Here is a 23,563-nt window from a genome sequence, read left to right as displayed (position 1 = left end):
TCCCAGACTCCATAGTCTCTCACGGTTCATCTCCCTCTCCAACCCCCCCCCTTCCCCTGTGGTCCTCCGCGCTGTTCCTTATGCCCCCCAAGCGAGTGACACCGTGTGATAATGGACTTTCCCTGCTTGACTGACTTCACCAGGCCCGTCCGGGTCGATGCGAACGGCGGGTGTTCACCCTTTCTGATGGCGGGGCCCTCCTCCACTGCGTACGCGGACCACGTCTTCTCTAAACGTGTCTGTTGAAGGGCACCTTGGTTCTCTCCACAGCTTGGCTATACAAGAAACGACAGGTGCTGGCGAGGATGCGGAGAGAGGGGAGCCTCCCGCACTGCTGGTGGGGATGCAAGCTGGTGCGGCCGCTCTGGAAAACAGCACGGAGGTTCCTCAGAAAGTTGAAAATAGAGCTACCCTACGACCCAGGAATCGCACTACTGGGTATTTACCCTTAAGATACAAACGTGGTGACCCGAAGGGGCACACGCACCCCAATGTTCGTAGCAGCAATGGCCAGTGGCCAACTGTTCGCCAGAGAAGGACCCGATCGTGGCGCGGGGAGGGGCACTGGATCCAGCCGCTCTCAGGGAGACGCCCTCAGGCTGAGACACAGCACGCGAGATGCCACCCTGCGGCAGGCGTGCTTGGGCAGCCCCGTAGACGAAGCGATCCCGAGCCTGGTTCGTACCCACGGAAGGCTGGAGCGCGTGTCACTGCCGAGGCCGTGCAGCCGTGCTCACTGCCCGAGATGGGGCAGGGCTGGCGCTGCAGGCAGGAGGGTCTGACGTCGGAACGGTCTGCGCACAACCAGCACGTCCCGTCGCCTCATTTCCACGTACCATCCCTCACTTAGAAGGAGCACGTCCTTGAAGGGACGGCGGAGTCCAGTGCAGGGACAGTACACAGAGGGGACACTGGGGAAGTACGGCAGTGGTCGGAAGCGAGGAGAGGGGGAGCGCAAGGACTGGGGCCGGCGTGAGCTGCGGCCGCCTCACAGATGGGGGCACCCTGAGCCTCAGAACGTACCTGAACGTTCATTGGTTCTGGCTCGTTTTTTTTTTTTTTTTTAAAGATTCTATTTATTTATTTGACAGACAGAGATCACAAGTAGGCAGAGAGGCAGGCAGAGAGAGAGGGGGAAGCAGGCTCCCCGCTGAGCAGAGAGCCTGATGTGGGGCTCGATCCCAGGACCCTGAGATCATGATCTGAGCCGAAGGCAGAGGCTTAACCCACCGAGTCCCCCAGGCGCCCCTGGTTCTGGCTCTTGTAACCACGGTCAGAGCACAAAGACTCTAGGAACTCGCACTAGTAACTAACATGAATGGGGAGAAGATGAGGCTCGTCCTGACAACGGACGCAGAAGGAGGAATGGCGTCCGAGGAGGGACAGCTGGCCGGCGTCACAGTGGGCTCCGGAGAGCAGGTGCCACGAGCGTCGGCGGCTGGTACTGTGCAGACACGGGCTTACACGCTCCCCATCCCTCCCCACACGACCCACTGTGACAGACACACCAGACCCACCAACGCTGAGGGACACTCTGAGCGTAAGTGGCTGTCATCCCTCACCGGTGTCACTCACCAGCTCAGGGGAAAAGCCATGTGCGCGGAACTCGGGGAAGGAGGGACGGGAGAGGCTCTCTTCCCAACTGTTCTCTAAGTCTGATGTTAGCGCTGGGAGGAGAGTGTGGAGTCCAGGGTCCCCGCAGCGTCCCCTCCCATCAAGAGACATAATTTTGAAAAAGTTCTAGTCTCACGTCGGAAACGTCCTCCCCCAAGGGCTAAAGACACCCGTTCCCTTGAGCCCCAACAGAAGACCACGAACACACAGTGGGCTGAACGTGGTGTCCCTCTAGCGGACCCTACGTCGCGACGGTGGCTCTAGGGCTTACCCGGTCTGTCTCACCTGATAAGCCGTCCGGATGCAGGTGGCCTGGACTGTGCGGGAAGGCCGTGTGCCCCGCTGTCCCTGGTCCTCGTGCTGTCCCCTCTGTGACGAGGACCACGACTGCCCCCCAGGCCGCAGGAGGCAGGAAAGGGAGGAAAGGCCTCTGCTCTCAGGCGTCTTCACCTGGGAAGGAAATGCACCGACTGAAGCCCTTGGTTGACCACCATCCCCATAACTGGCTCCCAATTAAAATGCAGAAAATCAGGGGCGCCTGGGGGGCTCAGGTCATGATCTCAGGGCCGGGAGCCTGCTCCCCCCACCCCCCGCCTGCTTCTCTGCTTATTTGTGATCTCTGTCTCATAAATAAATAAAATCTTAAAAAAAAAAATCACTTCGGTGAGAAAGCTATCTTTCTGAACTTTACGTGTTTTAAGTGACTATGTGTCTCACATCTGAGACACGTGCAACTATAAAAGATAGAAAACGGGGTCCTGGCATGGGTGCCTCCCGCTGCCAAACCTTGGCTCCACACACAGAGGGCTTCTGTGGCCCCAGGGGTCTGCACTCTGGGTTTGTGTCGCGTGGAAATAAAATCTCCGGGGTGGACCGAATGGCCTCGGGAATTTCTTGGGCAAGAACCGAGTTACCGTAACAGGAACCAAAGACACAGCTGAAGTGTGGCCTCTCGCTCTGCTGGTTCTGCCTTCTACGATCTCCGTGACTGGGAGGGTTACAAGGTACAGGAAAAGTTTTCCCGGGTGAATGTCGACAGGGAATTTGGAGACTGAGGATGCGGACGTTCAAAAGCGGGGGGTTCTACCTCTGGGTTAATATCTGGGGTCCTCCAGCTGCTCTGAGACTGGAGGCATAAAACAACGAAATAACGCGAAACCCAAGGCCCTTGTCGGCACTGGCTGCCCGAACAGGTGACCACCTGCCAGGACGTGGGGAGGCCGAGGTCACGGTGCTGGCTGACCCCGAGTCTGCGGACCCCTGCTTCTGTCTCGTCCTCTTGCCCTCACCACTGCCCAGTACATTACTATTCCCTTCCGGATGCTGAAGGTGAACCGTACGCCAAGTGACAGAGACCTCCGCTCCCCTCTCTGGGCTCGTGGCACGGAGGTGAGGACAGTCCCCTCACGGGGAAGGTGTCGGGCAGCTCCAGAAGGGTGTGGATCCCCTCCCACCCACACCCTCCTGACGCAGCGCTCTGGCTGTCTTGAAAGCAGACTACCAGGCTCTGGATACCCTGGAGTTGATTCCAGAACATTCTATGTTCCGCGTCATTAGAAGACAATAGGATCCCGGATCCCTCCCATCGCCGCAGTCTGGACGAGACCCGGGAAGACAACACGTGCGTCACGCTCTAGCTACTGACAAAGGGGACGAGCGGTTTCAAACCCGTGAGCTCCCCCACTGGAGCGAAGCAAACGGTAACACGGGGTGAGTCACAGTCTGGGCGTTGTCCGCTTACCCGCAGGAGGCCTGAGCCCTGGCTCTGGGTGTCAGTCCGGCAGCGGCGGGCACCGGCTCGCGCGTGGGCTCCGGGGTCCTGCAGCCGCAGCTGCTGCATGGGGACCTCCCGCTCGTCCCACAAGCTCACAGGAACTCCACTGGGAAGGGGCAGCGGGGTGCGGGCAGGAAACAACACGTACCTGGTTCAGGGGCCCCAAGCACGGAGGTGCTCTGACCGCGGCATGGGGGGCGGCCGGCCCTCAGGCTCAAGGCCGGCCCCACTCACCCCTGCACCTCATCCTGGGGTTGGGGCTCTGTGTCCCTCCTGCCGAAGCGCGGGGTTGGGGGACCTACGCACCTGTCAGGACGTCTGACTAGTGCCGAGCCCGGGCCAGCCCGAGTAGGAGGCTACGAGCACGATTACAGGGTCAGGAAGGGACCCACCGCCACCCGGGAGCCCTGGCGGGTGACCGGCCAGTCAGGGGATGTCTGCACCATCCGATGGCACGAAGGCAGAATGAGTCGGACTTCTCTGCTTTGCTGCTGTCCGCACGCGTGTTCACCGGATGGAACAAAGGGCAGGCGGGTTCCTGGGAGGACAGAGACATCTAACGATACTTTACGTAGTGTCACACCATCTGACGACAGTGACATCGACACCCACAGGCCGGAGAGGCCTGAAGACCGTCACACGCCCTGCCGGCGGCTCAGACAGCTTCCAGGCACTCCGGTTCTCCACCAAGAACACCCCCCACGGCCACCCCCACCGCGCCCCGTCTGGAATGATCTGTTCGCACATGCTGGCGAGTACCAGCTCTCCGAAGGGACCTTCTCCACGGCCGGCTCCGGGCTCTGCGTCTGCTTGTCCCTCACCCGCTGTCCCATGCCAGGCACCGCGGCTACGCGGACGGGCGGACACAGACCCCGCCCCTCAGCGACGCGGTCGCCTGGGAGCCGGGCTGTCACTCTATCAGCGGGCAAGGACCCACCGGCGGTCGTCTGGCGTCCTGAGCTGACCGCTGGCAACCTCAGCTCCGACGCCAGAGGAGAAGGCGCCCGGGGATGCGCGGCTGTCTCACGTCTCCCAGCGGCGGGTCAGGTTCCTGACGTCCATCTGTGAAAACAGACCTGCAGGGTCCCCGGCCCAGAGCTGCGGGCGGCAGCGGCGTGCGGGGCACTCAGAGGGGCCTGGGGTCTGCGGAGAGAGACAGGGGCACAGCCCCCTGCCCGCGGGGCGCTCAGGAACAGGTTAGCAGGGGTGGGGGCAGAGAAAACGCGCTCCGCCCCCTCGGCCCGGTCCGCGTCCCCACCGTGAACATCACAGCCTGGCTCCCAGGAGGAAGCGCAGGGCCGCGCGCTCACCCGGGACGCGTGACCTCCGCACGAGGCCAGGCTGGAAAGCCCACGTCCTCACTGGGGGCACAGCTTTCCCCCTTGGACGCCCAGGCGAGGACAGTCCGGCTGACGCTGCCAGGCCCTCCCGACTCCCAAGACCCCAGCGCCTCCGGCTGCCGTGCGCGCCCCCCCGCAGGAGATGCGGAGTCGCTCGCCGCCCCGGCCGCAGGGGCCTCTCCGCTCGCAGCCTCAGTCTCGCACTCGCTAGCGCAGAGCCCGGGCGGGGCCGCACCCCCTGGAAGGCACCGCCAGTCCCTGGGCAGTGACGGCGCGTGGCCCTCCGTCCACTGGGTTCAGACACCTCTTTCTACACAGACAGGTTTGCTTCTGTGTCCCTCACAGCGTCCGCGGTCGGAGGGAGCGCTGACGTGGGGGGTGGGGGCGAGCCCCCGCGCTCCCTGGCCTCGCCCTGCGCGAAAACGGCATCTCTGTGAAGATGCAGGGCGTCAAGGGGGAACCGGGGAAGGTCCAAGTCCTCATGCAGCTCAGACAAAAGTGAAGGTGGGGGCGCCTGGGGGGCTCAGCGGGTGAAGCATCTGCCTTCGGCTTCGGTCACGATCTCGAGCTCCTGGGATCGAGGCTCGCATCGGGCTCCCTGCTCGGCAGGGACCCTACTTCTCCTCCTGCCCTCCCCTGCTCATGGGAGCTCTCTGTCAAATAAATAAAATCTTCTTAAGAAAAGAAGCTAAATACTTCGTACCGTAACCCAAATTTTGAGCAGAGATGGAGCATCAGTCTGCATCCCCCGACACAGGAGACCCGCACGGATGCGGACGGTATCGAAAGACAAGAACTGACATCCTTTCGGGTCTATAAACTTAAGTTACTTTATTACACCTCCGTCCTGTCAGAAAACACCAGCCACACCAGCTCTGCGAGACAGCGCGTGACCGTGGGCAGCAGGAGCACGGGCCTTTCCGGCAGTCTCTGCGGGGACGCGGCGCACCGGGCACTGCTGACCCCCACGGCACGTCTTGTAAGGAGATAAATAGGTATTGCACATCTTGACCTAAGCCTGACCCGAGAGTCGAGGCAGCAGCACTGAGGACAAGGCCCTGTGAGCTCCAGGTCACGGGTGAGCGCAGGTCGGGCATCCCCACAACCAATAAACACATGGTTTTTGCAAACTTGTCTTAAGGGACTTCCGATAAAAAATAAATTTTTAATTGCACGGTCATGGCCAGAATGAGATGCGTGTGTGGGTCTCTCCGCACGTGTCATGAGCTGCAACGGCCCCACCTTCCTAACATCTGCAATGTGGCTTCGCAGACCTACTGTGCCTGTGTTCGTGGCCTGATGGACACCCACTGGGGGCCGCCCCCTGGAAGGAGGCGCTGCCGCGGGGACACAGGTGTCTGGGAAGGGCAGAGAGGCTGGCAAGCTTTAGAAGTGGGTTGCCCATAGGGTGCCTGGGTGGCTCAGTGGGTTAAAGGCTCTCCCTTCAGCTCAGGTCATGATCTCAGGGTCCTGGGATCGAGCCCCGCATTGGGCTCTCTGCTCAGCGGGGAGCCTGCTTCCCTTCCTCTCTCTCTGACTGCCTCTCTGCCTACTTGTGATCTCTGTTAAAAAAAAAAAAAAAAAAAGAAGTGGGGTGCCCATGTCTCCCCGCACAGGTGCCAGGCTGCTCTAACTACCACCACCAGGCATGGCACGGACAAGGCGACAGCCTCAGGACCCACCTCCAGGAGCCCAGCAAGGGCTGCTGCACAGGGAGCCTTGCCGTCCAGCCCTCAGCACACAGCAGAAGACGATGGCTGCCCAGCCTGGACACCCCCAGAAACACCAGCCACAGAACCCACCGGCAACTCGGTCTATTTAAGACGGTTCTCCGGTCCAGACAAACCTGATGACCACACACCTCCCTTGTTTTGCCAAGTGAGCCACAGAGCGTGAATCCACACTTCTGTCCTCCTACAGATGCCCTGACCTACAAGCCTCGCAGGCCTTGCTGTCGCGCATGTTCCTGTCAGGCTGGGTCCAGTCCCAGGTGGAGGGCCCTGCACCGCCTGACATGCGTGTGCACAGCGGACCCCACGCTTCACGCAGGGCGCTCTGACGAGGGGCACAAACAGGAAACCCTACCAGCCTGGGGTAGGTCTTTCCAGCTAAGTGGGACACCACGACTGGACAGGACCTATGACACGCTGACCGTGGGACCAGAAAACCACACTAGCGGCCACAGAGCCATGGACGGGAGCCCGTGGCCCGGTCTTCACCCCCCACCCCTCCTCAGTGCTGCTCAGGGTCCCGCACAGGCAGGTGTACAGGAACAGACCACAGCAGACAACTGAGTCATAACCGCAAAACCCCGCCCCCGGAAGCAAACCGTGGCTTCCAGAACACGCGGTGGCTGCATGGAAATTTACACGCACGCCATGGTGGCTCGGACCCGGAAACCGTGCTGGGCTCGGAGCGCGCGTCTGGGGGGCCGTGCGGGGGGCGCCGGCGGGCCTGGGGGCAGGAGCCGCAGCGCATGCGGTCTGGGCCCCGCGGCTACTGCCCCTTCTTGGGCGGCACCTGGCCGTTGGCCCCGGCGGGCCGGCTGCTCCTGGGCGCGGGCTGCGCGAAGTTCCAGTCCACGGGGTGCAGCAGCTGCTGTGTCTTCTTGTGGGTCCAGTAGGGGTTGATGACGAGCGTGAGCAGGCTGAGCCCGGCCAGGAAGAGCGCCAGGTGCGGCCGGTGGAGGCTGCCGAGCAGCCCGTCCCAGTGGCGCAGGCACACCCACCACATGTGGTAGGTCAGCACCATGCGGCAGTGGAACATGTGCACCATCAGCCACTGGTTCACCCTCCAGAGCAGCGAGTCCGACCAGCCGGCCTGCGGACAGAGCACACGCCGGTCAGCGCTCCGCCTGCGCGGCTCTCCGCACCGTCCCCGCGGCCGCGCACGTCCCCGCACGCGCGTGCCCTCCTCTCCCCGGGGCTCCTGGAGGATGGAGCGGCCCGCGTGGATGCGCGGACAGCGGGGCCCTTCCACTCCCTCCCGCAGTCCCTCCTAGGAGCAGTGTCCAATCTTGTCTCCAGGCTCCCCGCAGGGTCCACACGTAACCCTGACCACACACACCGACCAATGAGCTCCCACAGCACCGCAGCCGGGGAGGGACGTGGAGGGCGACACATGTGTCCTGCCTGGAGTTTCCACACTTCCTTCCCAGGGGCCCATGGACACAGGCAGACGCAGACTTTCCCTAAAACAATTAAATTTACACTCAACTAGTTTCCAAGAGTCGTAGCCAAAACTGAACAGAGAACTTGACGATGGCCCATAAGATAGTGGACACCAAGGTGGGACCTCACCAGCACCAGGACCGTCGCCACTGGGACAGACGGGCGCCGGGACAGCCACGCACCACACTCCAGCACCTCTCAGACCCCCCACAAAGCAGCCTCTCCAGCCTTGTCTCGCTGAACCCAAGCTACAAAACCTCCCCAGGAGCTCTGTGCCGCAGGTGGCCCCCCAGGGTGGGCAGGCAGCATCTTTTTTGCTGAAGGAGCTCTGAGCGGGCTGAAGAGCGTGGCCTCGGGAAAGGGAAGGGCTGCACTTTAGGTGCGTCTGCCAAGTCCTGAAGGGGACGCAGCAAACCAAGCCCGAAGAGGTGCTTTTTCAACAACGAGGACGGACTCCTGACCTCTCACGGCACAAAAACGTGTCCATGTGGCTCTGACCCGGGAAAACAAGAATCCATGGGCCTGACGACTCGGGAAAAATAAACTAATAAAAACAAAAACTCCCCTGTTGTCCGAAATACAGTGAACTTACCCAAAAATTACTGCACAAAACCTCTGAGTGGTCCGCTACCTCAGAGCAGACGTACGCGTGTGTGTTTTCCAGTCGGCTGACGCCTTGTCAGTGTGACACCCCACAGAGGCATCCTGCCCACCCCGGCAGAGCGTGCACACGAGCAGGACGGGAAGCGAGGAAGGAAGGGCCCACAGAAAGGCCCGCGGAGGCTCCAACTGCGCGCTCCCTCTCCGGGCACGCGGTTCTCGGGCCTCCCGTGGGCGGCCTGCCGCAGAGTCTGCAGCAATGCACACGGCCGTGCTCACGCAGCGTGCCACCTTCAGACCCTGCAGGCATTTCCCATGATCACCAAGTACTTCTTTTGCTCCAACCCTGTGTTTGGTGCCACTTAAGGGGGACCAGAACCACGCGCTTCCCGTGGGCCCTGCTCCGTGGGAGTGATAAACACGCAGGAGTCAGGGCCAAGGCACAAATCCAAAACAAGCGCGGCCCCTCCACAGTGAAGGGACGGGGAGGAAGCTGAGACCCGGAGATCCGTGTTCATCAGTCCTGACGGCCATGTGACAGGAGGACAAAACCAAATGTGTCTGCTAACTGGTCTGTAAAATCAGAGGGCGAAGCTACGGTTCTCCGAGGCTCCTGTCCGAAGGCGAAGCCACGTGGCCGTCAGCCCCCCATCAGTAAGAACCAGGTGCCCCAGCACTCCAGCATGCCCCAGTCTGGTGAGAAACAGTGTGGACGGACCCTGCCAAGTGGCCCCATCCCAGGTCCACAGGCGGTGACGGACAGCACCCGGCGTTGGCACGGGCGCACTGTTCAAGTGCCCTCCTCTGACACCTACTGTGGCACTGGCTGCAGCCTGGACGCACACAGGTGGGGACACCTGGCCCCAACTGCACGCATGGGCTCTGCTCGCCTGTGCGAGCTCCACTGGACTTGGCTACACTGCTCCCCACGGGAACAAAGCACATGCTGGCCCCGCACGGACCGCACCTGCAGAGCTCGGTCCATTGCCCGCATCTCCTCCCCTGTGCCTGCCTGCAGCTGGCACAGGACTTGATTCCTACCAACGAGAGTGTGTATCTTCTGTGGGATTGTACAAGGAGACCATAGGTACACACTCCTCTAGCACAGAAACGCAGAAAGTTAGACGTTTCTGAAGTCAGGTGGCTCCGTGGGAGAGAGGAGGCTTCACGTACGCAAACTCTGGGGGACCCAGGACAGAGCACACCTTGAGGCCACCTCCCCGTCACCTCCTCCTTCACACAGAGCAGCACGGACTCCGTCCCACTTCAGCATTCCCCCCAAGTTCACAGAACAAAGGGCTCTTCTCCGTTATTCCCCTCACCGCTAACATGGCCTTCTTAAATTATTAACATTCACATCACAAATACGAACTTGTCCACATAGTAATTAAGTTCTGAAAGCTCGGAGCTCGAAAACTGAGCCTTCTTCAGCATAACTCAGGCCCCGTCAGCTCGTGTCCTGTGTCACCACGCGCTCTGAGCAGGGACAGGGACAAAGTCACCGGTGACAGCCCGTACAGAGCCTGCTCGGTGCAGCTCTGGCTCCCGGGGCTAGCACGGCATAGCACACATGCCCAGACTCCGACATGACCCCACTCACAGCACAGCCCATCCTCCGTGGGCGAATGTTATCCCGAGGCTCAAGTCCTGGGCCTTTCGTTCATTGACTCTAACCTTCTAGAATCAGTCAAGAAGGAAATGCGGAGAACAAACCCCTGCTGGAGGAGAGCCGGTGGTGTCTGTTGCCTGCAGCACGTCCTTCGCTATCTCAGCAAATCAGACCTGACAGTCCAGGAGATTCCTGAACCCGGGAGCCCGACTGTGCGTGACCCTGGCAGCTTCATTAAAAGCTTAAAATGGGGACGCCTGGGTGGCTCCGTTGGTTGGGCAGCTGCCTTCGGCTCAGGTCATGATCCCAGCGTCCTGGGATCGAGTCCCACATCGGGCTCCTTGCTCAGCAGGGAGCCTGCTTCTCCCTCTGCCTCTGCCTGCCTCTCTGTCTGCCTGTGCTCACTCTCTCTGACAAATAAATAATAAATAAAATCTTTAAAAAAAAAATTAAAAAAAATTAAAGCTTAAAATGATTTCAATACCGTAGGCCCCGTTTATTTACGTGTAGTAGGAGGTAAACCTCAACAAGAAACAGCACATCTAGAAACCTGCCCTAAGCTGCCCCAACTTGGGGTACGGTTCTGGTGCTGGGGTCCGCTGGCTAGGCAGAGTCAGTACCGTGAGGGTGTCAGGAAGCGAGCACAGAGATCCCTTCGTCCGTCCTGCACAGACAGCAGCCAGCAAGCTGTGGAGACAGCAGAAAAATCGAGCCACGTCTCTCCCGCGCCCACCCACCACCGGAGTCTGCCTTCGCCCCGAGGACGCCGAGGACCAGAGGCTGCCGGCCATGCCTGTCCCAGGTAGAGGACACACAAGTCTAGAGAGAGATCTGTGAAACCGTTCAACGCCGATCACCACTAGGGACTAGCAAGAGACAAGAAGATTTTTTCTCTTTTAAGACGCTCCTTCAAAAAATAACAAGAATTCCGTATAACTAATCGCCCATTTTCTTGAACATGTGCGTTGTATCGCAGGCCCGTCTAAGGCGCAGGTCCCTGTTGACCACAGCGGTCCAGCCCATCCCTGCGAGCAGGCCGTACGGGGGGGGGGGGGGGGGATGGGACAGGACCGAAGGACCACAGCCTGTCTGTCCGGCACGGCCCCCGACCACAGCCGACCACAATGCTGGTGCCGTGCTCATGGCCAGAGAACACGGGGCGGTCACAACCCCTGCTCTCCGTCCTCGGGAAGGCCCTCTCCGTGGGGAGGACACCCACAGGAGAGAACTGAAAGCTGCAGGGCACGGGCAGGACACACTAGAGGTTCCCGAGTCACGGCATCTCGTCGCAACGACCCACCGCTGACCAGTAGCCTCCGTGGTCGCTCAGAGGTTGGCTGGCTTGGCTTCCACTCCATTTACGATTTCCAACCTTCCCCCAATCTTCACAGCCCGAGGACCTCAACCATCCCCAAACCCCTCATTCCGACGCGCTCTGCAGGGGCTCCACGGAGCGGCGGCTGCAGCTCCCAGCACGCTTGCCAGGGATCGTGGGCCAGCCCCGGCACCCCCCTGCTGCCTGCGCTGTCCGGCCAGTCCGCTCGCCCTGGTACCCGTCCCTGCGCTCGCACGTCCTCCTGCGGCACCGGGCAGAGCCACCCCAGCCGACAGCGGCGAGGCCAGACACCAGCCCCGTGCCCTGCAAGCGTCTGCTGCGTGGGAAGGGTCTGCCCGCGGACACGGTAATTCACTCCGACGTTCCCGAACCGCCTACCCCAGGGGACCTGAAGGCTCCGAGGAGTCTTCCCGCTTCTCGATTTTCTCCTGAAGCTCGCCACGGCATTACGGGGTGCTCAGGGACGTGACCCATCCGTGGTGCCGGCATCAGACATCTGCTCAAGGAAAAGCGGTATTTCACGTTTCATACAAAATGCCCTGTGAACAGTGAGCCGAAAGATAGCAAGAAACATGTGCTGAAGGGCACCTGGGTGGCCCAGTGGGTTAAAGCCTCTGCCTTCAGCTCAGGTCATGGTCCCAGGGTCCTGGGATCGAGCCCCGCATCGGGCTCTCTGCTCGGCAGGGAGCTTGCTTTCTCCTCTCTCTCTGCCTGCCTCTGTGCCTACTTGTGATCTCTGTCTGTCAAGTAAATAAATAAACAAATAATCTTTAAAAAAAAAAAACAAAAAAAAACGTGTGCTGAAGAAAGAACTCTCGAGTCTCGCCTGGACGTTTTGATAACAAAACGAGAATCAAGACTGGACACAAGACCCACACAGGTTCCGAGAATATGCTTTCAGAAACAAACAGGCCACAGATGCCGCACAAGGGAGGGTGTGAGGGCCCAAAGCCTGGGGTCGTAACACAACCCCGCATCTGGAGACACAGCGTGACACGGCACACGAGCGGGGACAGCTGCCGGGAGACGGCGGGCGGAAAGCCAGACCCAGCCGCCCGCAGACACCTGGGCTCGGCACAAAGCCGCTTTGTGAAAAATTCGAAATCAGAGAGAGGCTCCTGCGTGCGAGGGGCCGTGAGCCACCCTCAACACGGAGGGGGGTACCCTCCTGCAGCACAGGGTCAGGAGGAGACCCCAGAAGAGGAAGGAGCTGGTGCACGTGTCCCACACCCCAACTTTCCCGGGGGTTCGCGGAGGACTGGCCTTGGTCCGGTCAGTCCTGGAGTTCTGACGGGTCTGGCAGGGTCCGGCTGCCCCAGCCCGCGGGAAAAGAGGCAGTGGCTGGTCTGGCAGACCCCGTGGCTTCCGCCCCCCACTCCAGCTCCACACAGAGGGGGCACATGGCCCAGTGGCCCGCTATCCCCCGGGAGGAACAGAGCCAGCAGAGAGCCCAGGACTTTCGGCTGGGGCAACCAGCGGGGTCGGCTTCTGTGTGAGGACAGCGTGTGGAGCCTGAGAGACGGCTTTGTCTGATGCACAGACAGCAACGGCCTCGGGCAAGCGCAGACTTGGGCCAAGGTCCACCTCCAAAAGCTAACCCCAAGGGACTGGGCATAAATGTATCTGACAGAGAAGGATGCGTAACTGTCACGAAGATACAGGTCACTGAAGTCACGAGAACAACGCACGAACAAAATGAGAAGTTCAGCAGAGACAGAAGAAGCTTAAAAAAAAAAAAAATCCCAAAAGGAAATCAAGAAGCTGAGGACACAGTAAAGGAACTGAAAATTTTACTAAAAGGCTCACCAACATGAGCCCCAGTTCAACGCAGTCTGTACTGAAATCACAATGGCGCTCTCTGCGGAAACAGGAGAAACCATTCTAAAATTCACAGGAAACCGCAGAAAACCACAAACGGTCATCTTATCCTTGAGAGAGAACATGGAGGCACCACACGTCCTGAGTTCGAACTGTACGACAGAGCTGCTCCCAACGGCACGGTGCTGGCGGGAATGCGGGCACCGAGGCCAGAGCCCGGAAGAAAGTCCGCTACGGACACTCAGCTCGTCAGCCACGAAGGGGCCAAGAACCTACAACAGGGAAAGGACCGTCCCTCCGACAGGTAGTGCTGGGAACACTGGGCCATGTTCCTACACCAGACGCTATAGTCAGGATGGGCCGAAAGCTCACACGAAGACCGAACACTAGCGGTTCCGGAAGGAAACGGGGACAGAGCTTCACGACGCTGGTCTGGGCAACGACTGCCCGGGCACAACACCAAGGGCACGGGCGAGAGAGAGACGAGTAAACCCGGACCATGTGGAGCTGAAAAGCCCCAGTGGGGGGAAGGCACCCACAGACCACGTGAGCAGAACACGCGGCTCTCCATCACAGGAACAGGACAACACGGCGCGAGGGGAAAGAAACCTCTGGTTCGAACACGGCGCGAGGCCGCAGACCGTTTGGAGGAGATACGTGCATGGCCCACAGCTGCATGGAAGTGTCCCAGGGCACCGATCACCAGGGAGAAGCAAACAGAAGCCAATGGGGGCCCGCCACATGCGGCCAGGATGGCCCGAATCCATGACACGCAGGAGACCAGGGCGGACGAGCACGCAGACACCGGGACCGGCAGGTGTCGCGGGCACGGGAGGGGGCAGCCGGGGGCATGACAGCACGCAGGTCAGCGTCTCTGTGAACCACCCCATCACCCGGTCATCCCACTTCCGAGCACTCTCCCCAAACAACACCTGCCCCCAAGACCTCGAGGAGCGGCGAGTGCCTCCTGATCTCACAGCAGCGCTATTCGCCACGGCTAAGACGCGCCCCCAACCCAGGTCCCCGCAGCAGATGCACCGACACACCACATGGCTGCCCGGGCCAGATGCGAGGGAGGTGGGGGACACTGACCCCCGGGGAAGGGCTGGGAGCCTGTGAGATCCACAGCGATCACAGAGAGGGACACAGAGTTCAGCCGGGAGGAGCTCCCCATGGACTCTGACACTGCGACTCAGTCTGGGGGGGACCGCAGAGCACAGCGCCCATGGAGCCGTCGTCCAGGCACGCCACAGGCCAGGCCCCCATGTCCCGCCGGGAATGCTCACCTTTAAGAGCATCCAGGACACGCAGGTGAAGGGGGTGCTGGCCTCCAGCAGCAGCGTGATCATCGCCAGGTAGTGGCCGGCTCCCAGGTTCACCACGGAGCCCAGAAAGCCAAGGAAGGCGAAGAGATGGTGGACGGCCAGGAACAAGTCAAACATGCGGAAGAGCGCGTTGGACAGGTGAACCGCCACGTTCTCAAAGAAGAAGAAGCCGGTGGCCGTGGCGATGTGGAACCAGCACCAGTTCTGCTGGCCGCGGGCCTTGTCGGCGTGCAGCACGGGGTCCGCCAGCAGGGCCCACAGGCCCGCCGCAGTGCTCTGAACGCCAAACACGGCGCGCGTGGCCGCCAGGTCCCAGAAGACCTTTTCTCTGGCCGCGAGAGAGCGGTACGTGGCATTGAGGGAGGATGACAGCTGGTGACAGACCACGAAGACACCCAGGTAGAAGGCGAAGCCGGCGACCGCCAGCGTGGCGCGGACCTTCCAGGAGGTGTAGTCCAGGTCGAAGACGCTCTCTGCCGTTCCCCCCTCGCTCCCAGGAGTCATCGTCCTCGCAGAGTCTACCATGGGCATCCCAGGAACACGGTGTCAATGTGGGGGCCTCGGCGGTCCGCATGAACTCCGGAAACCTGCAGAGAGGACAGGTCACTCCATGTGGACAAGGCAGGAGCGAGCCCACAGCCCCCTCCAGCGTGACCGACACCCCACTGTTGTGAAGATTTCCACACCCTCTTCCCCGAAACTGAAGGCACACAGACCCCACAGGAGAACCCTGCTGGGGGCCCTGTACCAGGCGAGGAGCGGAGCCAACAGCATGCACCATCCCGGACCCGACCGCGGGCCCACCCAGGGTAACGCCACGCTCCCCGGGGTGCATGCATTCGGTCACGTGGCTACTGGTTCTGCTGCAGCTTCCCGGCTGGGGTCATCTGCAGTCTGGAGGGCTGCTAGCACCTATGGTGCGGGCGGGGGCATGGCCAAGCGCCACAGCCCCACATCCCACGGGCTGGCCTCCCACACCCGCGGATTGTGGCAGGTGCTCACAGACGCTCCATCACGAACACAGCCCTTACCATAACCCCAGGAGAGCCTGGGTCCCTGATCTCGTCTGCTGACCTGCCACACGGCACCAAGTCCACCCTTGGTCCCCCACGGGAAGCACGCGCGGGGCCCGGATCAGAGGGGGCAAGGGCGGCTGCGCATGCCCATCCGCGGACCGCAGGACGGACCACGGAAACTGCTCTCCCCGAGGCTCGGTGCCGGGTTCCCACCCTGGACCACATCACCGTCAGGGCCATGTGCAGCTCTCCAACTCAAGTAACTCCACTTCTGACCATGAAAACAACTCCCTCCACTTTGTCCATAAAAACATGAACGGGGCACGTGACCCAAGGGCTGCGGGTAGAGATTATCACGGCCTGTTTCCAAAACTCCTATTCTCCTACCAACGGCTGCCTACGGGAAGAGAAAATATCTCGAACACGCTGACTAACCAAGAAATATGTTCAACTGAAAATGTTGCTGACTATTCCCTGTAACAACGTAAAAACAAAAGTTCATTCTTTCAATGCCCAGAAACATGAACTATTTCCTTTCACAAACAACCGTCTTCCTATCCCCACGCAGGTTTGACAAAACTTGGAGATCACGTGAAAAGGAACCTCAAATCCGATCTCCGGGAGCGTTAAGAAGTGTCCTGCCTCCGTGTTAGAAGACAGCTGTCATAGGGGTGACACTAGTTAAGAAGACAGAACGGACCCCGGTTACCCCGGAAGAACGTCGTGCAGGTCTGTGCTCCCGGCCGGTCAAGTCTGAGCCCGGTGCTTTCAGGACCCCACACCGCACCCCACTCCCCGCTCCTGCCCTCCTGAGGCTTCTGCTTCCTTGAAAGCCTGTCTCCCTTATTCCTTCTGGCCTTCTGCTCCTCCTGGGTCCCCTACCTCAGAGTCCGTCACCTGCCCCATCCGTCAGCCCCTCTAACCTTTCAGATCTCAGCATTCGTGTCATTTCTCCAGAAGTTCTCTCAGACTAGAGCAAGTGCCACAGACCACCCACCCTCCGGCCCCTCCACTACTGTATCTAGACACGTGCTCTGACCACTGCTGCTGGGACCCCAATCTCCCCCTGACCAGCATCTCTCGGAGCCCAGAGCCGTGCCCACCTGTCCATCTCTGCACCCCCACTGTCTGATCCAGCACTCGGCACAGAGGACGAGCTCAAGAAGCACTCACTGAACACGGGCGCAGATTTCAAATTACGCTCACCAGTCAAATTTACCTAAGTTTGGACGTGTTTTGTTTGTTAAAGTGTGAACACCAGAGTCTCGAGTCTTCCAAACAAGTTCCCTATGTCGGACTTTCAGGGAGGGGACCCTAGAATCAGGGGCTCACCAAGGGGCCTCAGAGGCCTGGCCTGCAGGCTCCCCCTGAGTCCCCCCAGCTCTGCAGGAGCTTGCCGCATGGGGCACCTCCCCGGGGAGCCGAGGGCTGTCCCCCACATCTGGCGAATGACGAGCAGGCTTGCAGGGGAATCGGGCTGCCCACAGCGCAGCCATGACTCTCTGACCTCGGGAGACACCATGCTGAGCGGAGCCTAGAGCCACAAGCGTTAGACCAGCTGTCAATCTGTGACTATTCAGCAAAAAGCAGCAAAACGGCTCTTCTGCCCGGACGGTCACCATGACTAGTCAGGGTGCAGAGAGTACTAGCTCGTTTAACCCAAACTACAAAGGAACCGTTTCTAACCACTGAACACCTGGATTTGGTAACAGTCCTAGAACCAAAGTCCAAGGTCACGGAAGTGTTCGTCTTCCTATTTCTCAGAGAACACGACCTCTGAAGTAGGCTGGCTCTCTGGGGGCAGGAGTCTGATTTAGGGAGAAAGGACGAGACCACACTCGTTTGCTGACTTTGTACAGACTGGCAAGAGTGCTTGGCTCTGCGACCTGTGCACAGGTGTGTGCACGTCTCTCCCCCTGGATGTTCTGACATCTCAAAACCTCCCTGCCTGGGGAGACTGCCCGCCCAGGCCCAGCCCACTCTTAGGGGACAGCAAAGCAGGGAATGGACCCATCAGAGCCTGGCCTCCCCACTCTCACCACACCAGGAGCAGCGCCCTCTGCCCCACTTCCCCATCGTCCACACCAGGAGCAGCGTTCCTCTGCCTAGATCATCCCAGGCTGCCACCCCCCTCGCCCGAAGCCACCGAAACGGTTCGAAGCAGCCAGTCCTGAATCATTCACCCCGTCGTGCCTGCTCATCCCATGGAAACCCCATCGAAGGCCATGGTCTCAGTCCTCCCCTGCCTCCGGACCTAGTGCTTCCCCCGGGGGGGCCCAGCATGGGGGTGGCCTGGCGTGCCTTCCTCCCTAGGACCCACGAGCACGCTGACCTTGGTTTTCCGGAGCCTCTGCTCCGTGCCCTCCTGCAGCTGCACCTGCCCCATAGGAGCACCCAGAACAATCTGGTTCTGCAGTACATCACCGGCTCACCCACGAGAGTGGGGACTATGACATTTACAGGCGCCAAGCCGCTTCCGGCCAACCATCTCCAGGGCTCGGGAGCACAGTGACCAGCACAAGGCTGCCCTGGCAGAACCGTCAACTCTGCAAAAATACAGACTCCGCCCAAGACTGCTTCTTGCACTTTTCCCCAAGTCAGTCACAAGATCCGGGCTACCGTTCCTACTTTGCCACGATTGCATCAATGTGCTTTTAGCCAAGTCATCTAACTCCTGGGGCGCCTCAGCCTTGAAAGCGGAGGGGCCCCGTGACGCCAGGACTCAGGCTCGCCCCAGCGGAAGCAGCCGCGACAGGCGTTAGTCAGGGAGCTCCGGGTTGGGAGTGAGGGACTCTGGGGGGCCAGGGCCCAAGGAACACAAACAGTGGGTTCTGATCTTGGTTCCACTACTCAGGGGCTAAGAAAACATGTTTCACAACCATTGTGGGCCCCGGTTTCTGATGAGAACAGAAGGTGTACACAGAAATGCAGGACAGTGAGACGGTGCTTACTAACACGAGGCGCCCATTATGTGCCAGGCACACTGCTCTAGGTCATTTAGTTTTTGTTTCCAGTTTCCGCAGCGAGCCCAAGCCCAGCCCCCTTGTTCTGGACTGGATCACCTGTCAAGGACCTCGGAGCTCCGGTCCCTGCGGCATGCAGATCACCGGCATAGGCTCTGCCAAGGGCGGGTGTCTCCCCTCCCTGTGCAACACGCCCGCGACGGGGCCACCTCCAGACTCTGCCTTGACCGCCCTGGAGTGACGGTCTGCGTGGCCGGGTGCCTGCGGCAGGTGCAGAGCCACTGGGCTGGCATGGTCTCCGGTCCCCATCTGGTCACAGAAACCGTGGACTCGGAGGTAGAATGGGTTAGTATCTTCCTTCTCCCAAACCAGGCTAGCGGAACCTGAGCGGTTTGACATGCGAGCAGATACAATTAAATCACGTTATCCTGCTGGAGAGAAACCCTGAAAGCGGGCCCCTGTGAGCCCCGTCTCCTGCTGCCCCTCCTGCCGTCCCTGCTCCCCATCCAGCAGCACGGGGACAGGAGGGGACCTGATGCTCCGGGAGGGGAGCCCCTGTGCACCGTCCTGGGCAGTTATGGGGCAAGTGGCCGCTCGCCAACCACGCAGGCTCCTGAGTGCTTAGGATGAGGCTGGAGCACAGGCTCGTTCCTGCGGCCATGCGTGCTCGAGTCCCTAACAGTGCGACCCTGAGGCAAGGACGGGAAGAACAGGGCTCAGGGGGAGGCCCACATAAAGCAAGCCATGGGCGGTGCAAGCACTGCCCTGGGCAACGGGGACTGGTGGCAAGGGCTCAGGAACCCAGGAAAAGCCTTGGGCTCCGAAGGGCACATGGTGCACCTGTGGCTGGCGGCCAGGTCTGCGAGCCTCCTGGACAGCGTTCTGGGACGGTCTCGGGTGTAAGCACAGAGCCAGAGCCAGGTCGGGGCTGGCAGATGCACCAGTGAGAGAAACAGGGACAGCTCACCAACACCCCCGTTCTCATCCCCACGCCGGCTCCAAACCTGACCTCACGGGCTCCGACACAGCTGCCACATGGTGTCTCCCAGCAGCCGGTGCTGGAGTAGCCTCACCCGGCACCGTGGGTGTCTCGGGGTCTGCTGAGCCGGACCGGGAGGCTCCAACGAGGGGAGCCACCAAGCGACCATGGCCAGGCCGAGGGTCACAGGAACCTGCAGGGACCCCGCTGGGGCAGCAAGTCGGCCTCCCCGAGCCCTGGGGAGGTACTGCCGGCCCTTCCACAGTGTCGCAATGCTACCCGAATCCCTGCACCCACAGAACCGGCCAAACTCTGTTCCAGAAAGGCGGTGCAGACAGGGTGGGACAGAGTGGCATTCCTCTTCTTGTCTTCTATCGGCCTGCCAGCCGGACCACAACCTTCTGACGGCATCCCCCAGATGGCACGGGGGACACTGGGTCACCGCTGTACCGCTGCTGCATGCCCACCCCTGAGGTGGGAGGGCTTCTCACGTGGCCTGGAATGCAGGCGTCGTCACAGCTCGGAATCACTGCTCCCTCCCGGGCACCCCAGGAGGCCCAGTGGCACATGCTCAGCCCTTCTCCGTGGAAGGCTCCAGGGCCCGGGCACTCCAGCTCTGCCTCTCCATGGTGGGAGAGAGGCAGCCGGGAGGCACTGGCTCCTGGAGGGCCGAGAGTCCCACTCCCGACTCTCTGAGGCCTTCGCTGTCTTTGTGAAAAATCTACCTACAAACCACGCCTTTCTTTCTTGTGTAAGATTTAGTGGATCAAGCTAACACATTGCATGGAACCAGACATTTTTAAAAAGAATTCCTGAATGAGAGTTTCAGGGCTGTGGCAACCCGGCGGCCGCGTCTCCAGGGATGGGATCTGCCGCTACCCGGACCCCAGCAGCTCCATCCGACACCCACAGACAAGTTCATGGAGGGCTAAAGCTCCTGTCACGGGCACCGGTATTTTCTATCTGACTGTGATAACTGATTAAAACTTGGAAATGAAGTAAAAAAGATGAAGGAAGGTCGCAGGCTTTTCCTGCCCATCCACTGAGGATTACCAGACTATGCAAGAGGTGATGGTCACTGCCCCCTAGGACCAGCCATGTCAGCCCAGTGGGGTGGTAGGTTGGACGGCGACACCAAGGGGCTGTAACGTCCCTCTCCGCCCAGGGAGAAAGAGCCAGTGCGAAGGCTGCGGCTTCACCGGCGCCGCGAACCCCACGAGCTGATCCGGGCCCTCCCTTCCTTCACTGGCTTGACTGGCCTTGTCTTCCCGCCGGGCCCACCTTCCCGAGATCGAAGTAACTGACGTGGGCTCCCCCTTTTGCGTGAGAATTACGTTTGCAACATTTTGAGAATTGTGTCTTGGTAGCGTGTAGAAGTCTCTCTTCCAAAGCCAAAGAAACAGAGACTCAAGGAACAAAATTTAGGAACCATGAGCAGTGTAAAAACACAAAAATAAAGCTCTGTAACCCCCGAAGGCAGCTCCGGGGTGCACTACTGCTCTGGGTTCAATCCTTCGCTGGTACAACCATTTCACTCAATACAAACTCCCATTTTCCCCCATGAAAAGGGATCAGGCGCACACACGCCACCTTGCTCCTGCAGCTTTCCCTTCCGCAGTCTGGGACTCAGTTTCCCCTGTGAATCAACCCTACTGTACAGAGCCTTTCCCCAGACCCGCCCCCGTCCAGGACTGCTCGGCTCCACCCTACACCTCACGCTCAGCTTGTTTTTCAGGGACAACAGGTGCTCAGCAAGAACCTGCACAGAAAACGGCCTGGAAGCCGCTCCTGGAAGACTCACAGCTGTGGCCCGGCTCCCTCCAGAGCCCCAGCACTGACACGCACACAGCTCCCCTCCACACAGGGAGGCGCTCCCCTGCACAGGGCTCCCCCGGACGCGGGGCTGCTCCCCTGCACCGGAGTAACTCGCACCCCGGGCGGCTGGAGCCCTGCCCTGCGCGTCCCCGCCTCCCAGTCCAAGCCGGGGCCTGGCTCGGGCCGCGCGCACCCACACAGCGCAGCACCGGAGGGGAGCGCCGGCCCGGCCCCGGCGGAGAGGAGACCCACCCCGCCCGCTCGGCCCCGTGGCCCCGGGACCCGCTCAGCCCTGCGCTCCCGGTCGCGCACCGCTCCCGCACTCACCCGCCGCCGCCGCCTTCGGCACGACCCCGCCGCAAACACGACCGCGCAGGCGCACCTCCGCTGGGCGGGGCCGGGCGGAACCACGCGCGGCGGGGGGGGGAGGCGGACCGGACCGGACGGAACCACGCGCGGCGGGGGGGGAGGCGGACCGGACCGGACGGAACCACGCGCGGGGGGGCCGCCCCGGGGGAAGTTCGCGGACCGGAAGTGCGGCCCCCGCCGGCCCTCCCGCCCTCTCCGGAGTGCGCTGACTCCGGATGCCCTTGTCAGGTCCCGGGATGACCCGGGGAGAAGGGAGTCTGTAGGGAGGGGGGGGAGTAGGAGCGGACCTCGCGGAGCCCCTGCTGGGACCCCACCGGGACCGCACAGAGCCCCCTGCGAGACTCTGGAAGCGCAGGGAGGCGGCCTGGGAAGGGGAGGGGAGAGGAGAGGAGGGCTGCGCCGGAAGCCCCGGCCGGCCCGCGGCGGTGACCGTCTGAACCCGCAACAAGGAGCTGAGGCCGCGACGCTCACGCCCAGTAGCACCTCCCCGGCTGCCCTGTGCTTGCTAATGGCCAACCGCTCCCGACCCTCCGTCCGGCGCGGGGAGTGCCCGCAGCGTGCGGTCCGGGTGCGGGTCTCCGCGGCGCGCGCGTGAGCGTACACCCCTGTGAGGCTTGCGGGGATGCCTCAGCGTCCTCGGCGGGGTCCTCTCCCCGGAACAGGGGCTGTCACCCCCACCCCGGACCCTGGACGAAGGAGGCGAAGTTGTCTATACCGGCTCGGGGTTTCCAAAGCCTTTCAGGGCGCCCGGTCTCAGCGGTCAGCTCTCGTCTCCTGGCCCTCAGAGTCCGCATCTGTGAAGCGGAAAACAGGCCGTGTCCACCCTGAATACGGCCCAGAGGTAGATGTTGGGACAGGAACAGCAGCTGGCATTAGCAATGGCCACCTGCTCCTTATTAACAAAAATAATCGTGAGATGATCCGTGGAAACAGCTTTATGAACTGTGAACTGGGTGCAAAACCTTAGGTGTCCTTGCGTCCACCTTCCAGGTAAGGAAGCCTCTAGAATAAGACTTCTCGGGGAAAGGCAAAGTTTGCTGCCCTTGCCTGTGGCCCCGATTTCTTTCAGGGTTCACTGTACGAGGACCAGCCCCCAAAAGACAGAGTCGGGGCCTTCGAATTGGGGGTTTTGTCTTTGAGCGTAGACGGCCAGGCTTGGAGAGCCAGGAGCAGCCGTGCCGTGTGTAAAACACCTGGCTCTGCAGTGACAGACCTGGGCTCCGGAACCCCCGCTTTGAGAAGTTGTTGTGCACCCTCTGAACCTCAGAGCCTAGGGAAACGTGGCAGCAGCTGGGGGGTGCTCTGGGGTCTTCCCCGGGGCTCTGACTCATGGGGCACAGGGGCTCCCTGTACCATACAGCAGGGCCTTCACCCCTGAAAACCCCCCACTGAAGCCTTTTCTTTACTGGCTTAACTCCCCAGACATTTTGTAATTTTATATGCTTATCTTAGTTCTTTGTTATCTTCTGTCTTCTGACCAAAATGTGACCTGCGTGAAGGGGGACTTGGTTCTTTTCCCCTTCTATCCCCAGCACTTAGGGAAGTATAAGGAACAAGGAGAGAGCCTTCCACTCTGCGGTCTTTAAAGCGTGGTGCCGAGGTCAGTGCTAAAAACCAGCCGCAGGGGATGCCTGGGGGGCTCAGTCAGTAGAGCATCTGCTTTCAGCTCGGGTCTTGATCCCAGAGTCTTGGGATCGAGCCCCACATCGGGCTCTGCTCAGCAGGAAGCCTGCTTCTCCCTCTCCCTGCCACTCTCCCTGCTTGTACTTAAAATCTTTTAGAAAAAATAAAAAAGAGGCAGGTAAAACTGGTAATAAATAACCAGGTGGAACCAA

At 60.7% G+C, this 23,563-nt stretch overlaps 1 protein-coding gene across 3 annotated transcripts; it reads right to left on the bottom strand.

Moving 5' to 3' along the window:
• Positions 1 to 120: 120 nt before the first annotated feature.
• Positions 121 to 21,739, bottom strand: CLN8 (CLN8 transmembrane ER and ERGIC protein). Of its 3 annotated transcripts, XM_080794971.1 has the most exons (4): positions 21,687 to 21,739; positions 14,548 to 15,173; positions 1,900 to 2,064; positions 121 to 364 (listed from the first exon to the last, which is right to left on the bottom strand). In XM_080794971.1, the coding sequence occupies exons 2-4, from the start codon at positions 15,115 to 15,117 to the stop codon at positions 230 to 232; spliced, it is 870 nt and encodes a 289-aa protein (XP_080651097.1). In that variant the 5' UTR covers positions 15,118 to 15,173; positions 21,687 to 21,739; the 3' UTR covers positions 121 to 229. The 3 variants fall into 3 exon arrangements, with proteins under 3 accessions (XP_080651097.1, XP_080651098.1, XP_080651096.1); XM_080794972.1 differs by lacking the exon at positions 121 to 364 and having other exon boundaries at positions 1,072 to 2,064; XM_080794970.1 differs by lacking the exon at positions 121 to 364 and having other exon boundaries at positions 1,072 to 7,548; positions 21,687 to 21,733.
• Between the last annotated feature and the right edge of the window lie 1,824 nt (positions 21,740 to 23,563).

Source organism: Martes martes (assembly GCF_963455335.1).
Source record: "Martes martes genome assembly, chromosome: 2".
Classification (NCBI taxonomy): Eukaryota; Metazoa; Chordata; class Mammalia; order Carnivora; family Mustelidae; genus Martes; species Martes martes.
Note: the sequence above shows the minus strand (reverse complement) of the source record. Positions and strands in the feature narration are given on the sequence as shown.

Coding starts and splice junctions, on each gene's coding strand:
- CLN8 (XM_080794970.1), bottom strand. CDS start 15,117: ATGCCCATGGTAGACTCTGCGAGGACGATGACTCCTGGGAGCGAGGGG. Junction 7,549..14,547: donor TGTCCTGGATGCTCTTAAAG/GTGAGCATTCCC, acceptor CTCTGTCCGCAG/GCCGGCTGGTCGGACTCGCT.